Below are 9,997 nucleotides of genomic sequence, written 5' to 3'. Positions count from 1 at the left end.
TTTCATGTAATGCCAGTGCTACTTGTGTGACATTTATCTCTGCATCAGCATGCTGTAAAAAATGTCTACTGCAAGTAGGATAAAATGAATCTGATCAAATTAGAAATCTTATGCTCATAAATAAGCAGTACCAGGCCATGCTCTTTATCTGTTGTTATCAGTTTTAATATGCTGTAATAGGAGACCAAGCTTTGCTTGTTGAAAGGAATTTTAGAAATAAAATATTCAGGGGCTTGCTCCCCTTCTGGAAATGCATACCTCCCTTAACCTGATTTACACAAAAAAAGCTTTTGTGTAGTTTTTCTAGATTTCTTTTTTTTTTTAAACGATGCAAAGAGGAAGGTAATTTTCAAACTCTAGGTATCAACTTTTCCCAATCCAATTTGAATCCCTGGTAAGTTATAATTAATGCAAGGTTTCTACCACAATGCTGCCACATTTTTTGGATTTTCCTAATCAAACAATGTTCAGCAAATAAGTTAATAATTCATGTATTTTTTTGGATACTTTAAATTAGAAATACTGTTGCTCTTTCAAATGCAAGAAAAATTTCAAGGGGGATTTTTCCCAGAGGTGATTCCACAGAGGTGAAATCCACAGAGGTGATTCCACAGAGTTCCACAGAGGTGATTCCACAGAGGTGAAGGAAAATTAATCTGCCAACTTTATTCATTAGACAACACACTTCTGTTATTTTTTATTTAAAAAAAAAGAAAAACAACACAAAGCACTCTTTGGGTGCCATGTGTCATTTAATGATTGCCTTATAAATTCAAATTAATAAAGAGTAATCAAGTATAAAACTTAGTTTATAAATGAGCCCATAATTGGAACTCTCTGATGTCCATGCGTCCAGCTCAGCCTTTCCATTCCAAAAATGTCACCCAGATTGTGCTTTTAGTGCACTATTTGGCAGTTAATGACAGCCTTGTCAAGTCTTTGCATATAAAAAAAGACGATACGAAATAAGATTTATTTATTATGAGTCCTTAAACAGCTCTCTATGGAGCTGCAGTGCCTCAATAGCGATGAAGAAAAATAAGAGGACATATCCCAGCTGGCCATGTAACAAAAAGTGATGTTTTCTTGTTGTCAAATGTCTGATACATTTTGGGAAAGCACGCTGTGTGTGTGTGGGGGGAAGAGCTGCTTCTCGGTAACTTTGATTCTTATAAAGGGTGCTAGAACTTCTGATTACCAATCCAATGAGCCCCCTTCAAGGATTATACGAGCACCCTTTCTATAAGTACCTTATTTGCCCCCAGGGAATAACTTGCAAACCTTGCCATGATGGATGTGGGGTAGGGGCGGGTTGTCATCCTCAAGGACATGATTTACAGATCTTTCAACTATGCTGAACAAAATGGCTGTCTAAAAATTTGGATTGGATGGGTTTGCCTGAAGGATTGGCGTAGGGGGGGAGTGTTGCTCTTCAATCACTTTAGACTATTAAAAAGGGGACTAGTCGTTTCAATTTCCAATCGAATGAGTTCCTTTCCAAGTCTCTACGACTACTACTTCTATGCGAAGTGCCCTGGTCTAAAAAAAAATAATAATAAAAAAAAGTACTGTGTCCTCATTGCTCAGCGCTGCCTATGCCTATTTGAGCTATAACTCAATTTCTGAAAGTCTCACTCACAGGTATATAATTGTGTGGGTAAACATGATTTGTTGGTAAATATGAACATACCTCGAACGGTCGATGTTCTAGAAAAGGAAGGATAAAACTGGGCACTTGAAAACACCTCTTTGGAATATAGTTTAGGTTGAGCCTTTGAATGATTAAAAAAGGGCATAAACAACTAGTATAAAAACTGTTCATTTATAAAGAAAATTCAAAACTTAAAATTTTTTGAATAAAAGCGTAATTTTATATAATTAAAAAAGCCTGACAATTGAGAGAGAATTACCACTTCTTACTGATTCGGAAATAATAACCATTAACTCGATTTGGCTCATCTTAAAACTCTATTTTGAAAACCAATTTATGGGAAACTCGAAAGGCAGCATAAAACCCTTAAAAACGGCGTAAGTACCAATTAATTTTAGGAAAACTAATTAAACTCCTCTATAAGAAAGGTGATAAGAGTGAGTGCGGAGTAGCTCGTGCTATATCTTCTGCTGTAGACTTCTGTGCACAGGGAACATGGAGAGGAGTGTCCACCCCTTCCACTAGAGATTGGTCCAAAGATCTCCCCTGGAAAAATTAAAAAATAATGGCCAATTTGGTTTGTGTGTGACTACTGCTGCTTGGCAATTTGCTGTTTGAGAGCTGCTTTAAACTAATCATAGTGCTAAACCTTCTTGAATGTTGTTACTATGCTTCAAGTACCAATAGTTATTCACAGCTGATTACACTTTTTTTGTTAAAGGAAAAATGAGGAAAAGACAGCCAGCTCAGAAAAAGCAAATGCAGTCCAGTTTGTTGACAATAAGCAGTAGAAGCAGGAGATTGTGCGAAGGGAAATACTTGAATTATGTATTATGAACATAGGGCTGAATGTTTGTGTCTGTGGGATAGCTCTTATCCTGAAGAACTAGAAAAGCCACAGCCAATTTGAAGATGTAGTGATCTTGGGCTTATTGAAAGATGCCAGTGAGTTCCTTCAAGGAGAAGTGGAGGGGGTAAAAAATAAGCTTTTTATTGTTTCAAAACTTCGTTCGAAAGTTAGAACAGGAAAATTGGAGCAGTATCCCACCTTCGCAAACAAAGCAAGCATTATTGACTGATTCAGTCCTTTTATCTATCCCGTTGGCTCCTTATACACATAGAATCTCCTTTTCTTACATAAAAAATAGCTGGACTTTGCAGCTTTTCATATACAATTACTTTTCTTTAATTTGTGTGAAAAATATAAAGCTGTGCAGCCTCTCTCCTATGAAGCCTCTCTACTCGTGCCTCAAAAAATTTAATCAATGCAGTGAAATTTTAGGACACTATGAGAAGGAGCTTATATGAGAATTCCTGAGAAGGTGGAGGGGGATTCTGATCAATGCTGATGGAGAGCCTTCCTCGTATATTCTCTGCAAATCTAAAAATATTCGTTATTATTAATACTTCAAATAATTAAGTTGATACAAAAAACACATACCGGCTCACAGAAAAAGGAGTGCCCCTCCCAAAAATTGTTTAATGCACCCCATTCCCCGGAAGGAAGTTGCCTAATGATGCGTGATACCTTATTTTCAATTCAATACCCCTCTGAGAAGCCCTCCTCCATAACAGTCAGAAGTTTGTGCAAGAGCCACAAACAACATGATTTATTACTTTTTCCTAGTTTAATTTGATGGCAGAGGAGCTCGTCCGGAAGGATGCAAACTTTGTTTGCTGACCACGTGCCACTGGATATGGGGCTTAACCCCCTAACTAATCTCTCCGAACAGGGCTGCCCCAACCTTATGGGTGCGGGTGGAGCCCACCCCAGGGTCTCTCAGTGCCCAGGATTTCCCTGGTGTCAATCAGAACCCAGGCCTAGGGACGGTTGGGCTTGTGACCCCCCTCTTGAAAACAATTGCAATGAAAAAAAACGTTACTCAAGCCTTGGATACTATTCGTTTTAACTCCCTACGACTTCGGCACGTCCCTGGCCATCTATTGAAGCTTGCTGACCAAGATGGGCTTAAAGAATCCACCTGGAATGTTTTGAAAATGAATAGCCAGGGATCCAAAGACCTTCTAGGGCTGGAGATGTTGCTATTTGGAATTGACATACTTGGAATGACAGAAACCCACTTGACGGGATCAGGCGAAGAAGAAATTGCCAGTTCTGATCATAGGATGATTTGGTTAGGCCAAACTTCTAGTAGAAGCAGTGGCATAGGCCTGCTTCTAAACAAGATGGCAAAGAAATGCCTCATATCCCACAACCCAATATCAGATAGAATACTCACTGCCCGCTTCAACCACAAACACGGGAAGATGACGATTGTTGTGTGCTACGCACCAACAAATATCTCTCCAATGGATGAGAAGGACAAATTCTACTTGGCTCTGACAGCTGCTCTCTCTCGGATTTCCCCTCATGATGTTTTGGTCGTGGTAGGCGACTTCAATGCAACTGTATCTGACCCCAGAGGAGCTTTTAAATCTGTAATTGGTCCAGTTACCCCTGATTCTTTGAAAGAAAATGGGACCCGACTCCTCCAGCTGTGCGCCATGCACGAACTGGTCATTACAAACACCCTGTTTCACAGGCAAGACATTCATAAGTCAAAATGGTATAGCAATGACGGGCGCACGCGAAAGATGATCGACTATATTATAGTCAACCAAAGATGGCGGTCATCAGTCAAAAATTGCAGAACCTATCGCTGCGCCGAGATCGGGAATACTGACCATAGATTAGTTGCTGCGAACTTCCGTCTACGACTCAAAGCCCAGCCTACAGAACGACGCCAACCAAAGTTGGACACTCAGAAACTAAAAACCGAGGAATTCTGCCAAAAGTATTTAGTTGAAGTCCAGAACAGATTTGAATGCCTGAATACCCTTGTTGACCCTGACACGTTTTGGCAGACGTACAAAAACATTATATTAGAGGTTGCCACTGAGACCGTTGGTCGAAAGATGTACTCAAAAAAGCCCTGGCTGTCCCAAGAAACTTTGCGAATCATTGAGCAACGCAGAAAAGTGCGGCTAAACCGGAGATATGCCCTCCTACAGACGGTTAAACGGGGTCAGGAACAAACTTATCCACCGAGATAAGCAACAATTTGTTGGAAAAAGCTGATGAGCTAGAAGATGCAGCACGAAAAGGTGACACCATGTCGCTTTTCAAGCATGTCAGAGACCTCAGCGAGGAGAAACCTCCATAGATAGGAGCAGCTAAATCCACCTCCGGTGTAATTCTCGAAGATGAAACCGCGCAGGTTGATCGATAGAAGGAGCATTTCACAAATCTGCTGAACTCCAACAGATTCGAAGTCGATCCTGACATAGTCGCAACGAGTGAGCAAACAAAAAACAAAAATCTAACAGAGACTGATCGTCCCTCCGTAGAAGAGATACAGAATGCTCTGAGGAGGATGGAGAACAACAAAGCACCAGGAACCTGCGGGATCACCGTAGAGCTGCTAAAATTCGCAGGACCGACGATGCTACTATGGCTGCACATGCTGTTTTCCCTCGTTTGGACAACAGAACTGATTCCACAAGAATGGAAGGAAGGGATAATCCTCCCTCTATGGAAGCGTAAAGGTAGTCGAAGTGATTGCTCAAACTACAGAGGAATCACCCTCCTGTCGGTTCCCAGCAATTATTTGCCATAACTTTGATAGATAGAAGTACCCAGTTCATCCGTAAGTGCCGCCGGATTCAGCAAGCAGGTTTCATGCCGAACAAATCCACGACCAAGCAGATCTTCACCGTACGCCAGGTCATCGAGAAAGCTCGTGAGTTCCAGCGTACAGCATACCTCGCCTTTGTTGACTTTAAAGCAGCCTTCGACTCGGTCGACCGTGAGTCTCTCTGGCTGATACTAGAAGGAACAGGTCTCCCGGACATATACTGTCGCCTGTTCAAGGTGCTCTACACTGGTAAAAAAAGCTCCGTCCAGGTTAATGGTCGTTGAAGCTCACTGTTCGAAATAAATACCGGTTTACGGCAAGGTTGTGCTACTGCTCCTGAACTGTTCAACGCGGTGATTGATTATGTCATGGATCGAACCACGAACCGGCTCCCCTTCGGACTAAGGTATGGCGATAGAGTTTTAGCCGATTGTGACTTTACTGATGATATTGCTCTGATATGCACTTCTGCAGCTGAACTCGAAGAAGCCCTCAACACACTGTCGGAAGAAGCCCTGAAAGTGGGACTACATATTAGCTGGCAGAAAACAAAAATAATGATCGTTGACTCCTCAGGTAACGCCGCCAGCCCACCAGCATTCAACGTATCAGGGCACACCGTCGAGGTTGTCAAGTCTTTCACCTACCTTGGATCTGTCATCACGGAAAATGGCTCAGTCAAAACTGAAGTTCAGTCGCGCATCGGAAAAGCCGCATCAATTATGGAACGACTATGCCGTTCAGTGTGGTCAAAGCCCAACATCAGCCAAAAAACAAAAATGCAGATCTACAACACCACCGTAACCCAAGTCCTTCTCTACAGTTCTGAGACCTGGCCGGCTGCTGCTTCTGCTCGCGATGCCATAGATGTGGTTCAAACAAAGCTCTTGAGACGTATTGAAGGGATCAGATAGGACGACTTCGTCTCGGACGCCCGATTGCTGGCGCTAACAGATCAGACCCCCAACTCTCGTCAGGTCGCTGCACGAACCCTACGGTGGTTCGGCCATTTGGTCCACATGCCAGCAGAAACACCCGCCTGCACTCTCTTCAATTTTGATCCCCCTCTGCATGGCTGGAAGCGCCCCACAGGAAGGCCCCGGTTCAGATGGAGGGACAGCCTCACCCAGTACCTCTCAATGATCAGCACTGATATACAAGAAACAGTCACGCTTGCACAAGACCGTTCCGAATGGAGGCAAAGAGTCACGTGTCTCTCTACGCTGGACCACCAGCAGGAGCATTAAGTCAAGTAAGTCAAGTTCAAACAGGGCTTGGGGATACAAACACAGCGCAAAAAATTTGTTACCCCAGAGGACGCAACTAACAAAGTGGCAAGCAATAGCAGGTGTAAAGATTCTCCCATTTTGCTTCTGTCCAAAGGCCTTGACAACCCCTTTAGATATGCAGGAATGTGAACTTTTATTTTACTAATTGCTTTCATCAGCTTTTTTCCCCTTAGACCGCTCTAGACCATTTAAAAAAAGTCAACATCGAAATACAATCCGAAGCACTAGTAGCCATAGCATACCCCATTTGAAAAGAAATTAACAGATACTTTGGCAATGGTCAGATTTCAACATGTGACCCTTCGTAATTACATGCTCATCTATATTGCGAATATTCTTTTCCAAACAAATAGGGCATTCCTTCTCTTTACCTGCTTCATGTTTCATACAATGGACAACATATTTCTGGTAGTTTTCGATTCGTTTCGGGCATTTTTGGCACTTAAACAACAGCCCTGTCTCATAGTCTGTAGATCTATGCAGCTCAATCAAATAAAAAGAATTCTGAATCTTGTCGTAAGCCTTAGATCGCCAATTACCAACACGAGTTTCTTCAATAGTCTGGATTGTTAGTCTTTTAAGCATAAGTTTGTGTCTTAAACAAATTGTTTGAGGTTTCCTCATCAGCTTCATGTTCTATATCATGGATAGCGAAGTTTGTGTATTTCTCTGTTTCCCTTTCACATATCTTGCAGCTAAATGTCAACCTTCTTTCACAATTTATCGACTTGTGCACTTGTAACAGATAGTAGAAATTTTCAATCCTTTCACAAGTATTACACCGCCATATGCCAAAGCAAGTTTCTTCAATAGTGAGTTTCGTTAGCTTTTTTATTTGAACATCTGTTTTTAAACAAATTTTGCAAGCTTTTAACTTTCGCGTGAGATTGCCTGTGCCATGAAGTATAGTTGATTTAAAATGCAGCTGATGCTTCCCAGGCATATTTTTAGGTTTTTCTTTTGTTTTTGAATCAGTTAAGGATGAGGACGACAGCATGTGACCAGCAGTAAGTACATGCTTCTTCATATTGTCAATGTTCTTTTAAAAGCAAATTAGGCACATCCGTTCTGTTCTGCTTCGTGAACGAGCTTTGCGGGCAGGACCTAGAAGAAGAGAAAAAAAAACTCTTCCAGATTCATGGGGCTAAAGGGTTGATTGTCCAAGACTGAAGAATAAATAAGCTAGAAAATTTTTCTTCCTTGACTCCCCACAAACAACGCGGGCAGGACCAATTTTTGTAACAAATAATTGGAAATTGTTCTAACGTTGAGTTCTAACAAATAAGCTCACTTTCTAATAATTTAATTATTATAAAGAATCATCTTGCAACTTTAATTTTATTATTTTGTAAATTTGTCTGAAACTCAACTTGTATTCTTTGTTATATGTAAATTAATTATGGTTGCTGATAAAACATTCTTCAACTATTGTTTAAACTTAGTTGACTTTCATGGAAAAGTTAAATATAGTTCAATTTCTGTTCGTTTTTGAAAATGTTGACAAATCAATATGAGCAAAACAATTTTTTAACTTTATTGACGTCATTGGACAGTCTACTAAAAATAAAAAAGTACTTAGTTAAGTGCATGTAATAGAACTTATTAAAATTTATATCTTGTGGTCTTCGTTGTTATTTACTATGTCAAGTGTTTTTAATGGAACTTATTGAAGTTGATAACTTTCATCTGAGCAATGTAGCCATCTAGTTTTTAGGTGTCTCAAAGCAGATGATATCAGCAAATGTCTACTGATACCCCTGAAAACTACAATAGCTTTGGTGTTTTGCTAGATTAATTAAAAAATAACTTTCCGAAAAATAAGTTTTTCAAAGAAAAGTAAAGGCCATTTTAAACTTAAACTCAGCAGATACAAATACCTTTTGAAATTCAAACTTAAAACCACCAGAAATTGCTATTAAAGAATAAATGAAACCCAAAACGAACAGAAATTAAATAAACAATCATAGGAAAAAAATACAACAAGTAATAATATAAATGAATAAATAGATCTTAAAGCGAGTAATGCTTAGATTGAATATGAAAATCAAGCTTCAACCGAAAAAAAAGTTTTCCTATTGAATAAATGAAACTTAAAACGAACAGAAATGAAATAAACAATCAATGCAAACAAACATACAATAGATATTAATGTAAATTAATAAATAAATCTTAAAACGAGTGAAACTTAAATTGAACATGCAAATCAAGCTTGAAACGAACAAAAATCACCACAAACAAGAGTTTGAGTATGACCTCCTTCTCTCACTGTAGAACTCAAAAACCTACTGCGTCTTTGGCGCTTTACTGAAAACTCTAGGCGTTTTGAACAGTCTTAGAAAATATAAACAAATTGAATATTTGATGTATAATGATATTAGTTGTTGAAAGATCCATCAGTTCAAGAATTTATTTCACTGTAATTGTAATTTATTTTCAATACTGTAAGAACTGGAAAAGAAAATATTTGTAATATAATCTGTTTTCAGTTAAGCGCCAATGACACAGTAGGCTTTTGGTTTGAACAGTTAGGAAAGGAGGCAGTATCCAAACACTTTTTTGTAGGGTAACTCTATTCGTCTTTAGCAACTTTAAAAAGAGCTAATAAATTAAACTGAATATTTGATGCATGATGATATTAATTGCTGAAAGCTCATCAGTTCTAAATGTTACTATAACATTAATGTTTATTTTCAATATTAAGTACAAAAGAAAATATTTGTCATAAAATTGGTTTTCAGTAAAGCGCCAATGACGCAGTAGGCTTTAGACTTTTACAGTGAGAGAAGGAGGTCATAACCAAACTCTTATTTATTCTTTAATTATAATTTATGGTCGTGTTTTGATTTAAATTCAACAGGAATTTTTATCTGTAGAACTTAAGTTTAAAACTGCCTTTACATGAATTTTAACGGATTATTTTTCTGAAATTGTTTTTTATTAAGTTTTTTTTCGTTTTTGATTGAAAAAAATTTCAATTTTTTAAAAATTCCTTATTTCAAAATAAAACTTAAAAAAAAAATCAAATATTCATCAAAGCATCAAAACTGGTATCAAATTAAGAATATCAAAGTGAAAAAATGGGTTTCTGTCAACCGTGGAGTTTTTATTACCTGATGTTTGAACTATTTTTAACAAAACTAGTATCTCAAAATTTTTATCGGATGGGTTTGGGAAAAAGGGTGTGGGGGGGACTAGATTAAGCTTCGGTCTCTTTTGACATTTTAAAAATGAACTAGAACTTTTTATTTTCAATCAAATGAGCACTCTCTGAAGTTTATACGAGTATCCCTTCTATAAGAATCCCCAGAGTATAATCTACAACGCCTGTCCCTAGGCCCGGGGGGGTTGTGTCTACCCTGGAGTTTTAATATCTGATGGTTGAACTATTTTTAACAAATGGTCACCTGAAATTTTTATCGGAT

The 9,997-nt window shown here is 38.8% G+C and overlaps 2 protein-coding genes across 2 annotated transcripts; both read left to right on the top strand.

The window, feature by feature from the left end:
• The first annotated feature begins 3,517 nt into the window (after positions 1–3,517).
• Positions 3,518–4,705, top strand: LOC148950809 (protein CFDP2-like). Its single transcript, XM_089090440.1, has one exon. It carries the CDS (start codon positions 3,518–3,520, stop codon positions 4,703–4,705), a length of 1,188 nt encoding a protein of 395 aa, XP_088946566.1.
• Positions 4,706–5,843: 1,138 nt separating this feature from the next.
• Positions 5,844–6,200, top strand: LOC148950808 (uncharacterized). The gene has a single exon (XM_089090439.1). It carries the CDS (start codon positions 5,844–5,846, stop codon positions 6,198–6,200), a length of 357 nt encoding a protein of 118 aa, XP_088946565.1.
• The last annotated feature ends 3,797 nt before the right edge of the window (positions 6,201–9,997 follow it).

The sequence above is a fragment of the Artemia sp. Qi Xiang Cuo genome, chromosome 6 (genome assembly GCF_049724085.1).
Source record: "Artemia sp. Qi Xiang Cuo chromosome 6, ASM4972408v1, whole genome shotgun sequence".
In the NCBI taxonomy this organism is placed as follows: domain Eukaryota; kingdom Metazoa; phylum Arthropoda; class Branchiopoda; order Anostraca; family Artemiidae; genus Artemia; species Artemia sp. Qi Xiang Cuo.
This window is presented reverse-complemented; position numbering and strand designations above follow the sequence as displayed.

Excerpts from the sequence above, each read along its gene's own strand:
- LOC148950809 (XM_089090440.1), top strand. The coding sequence starts at position 3,518 with ATGAAAAAAAACGTTACTCAAGCCTTGGATACTATTCGTTTTAACTCC.
- LOC148950808 (XM_089090439.1), top strand. The coding sequence starts at position 5,844 with ATGATCGTTGACTCCTCAGGTAACGCCGCCAGCCCACCAGCATTCAAC.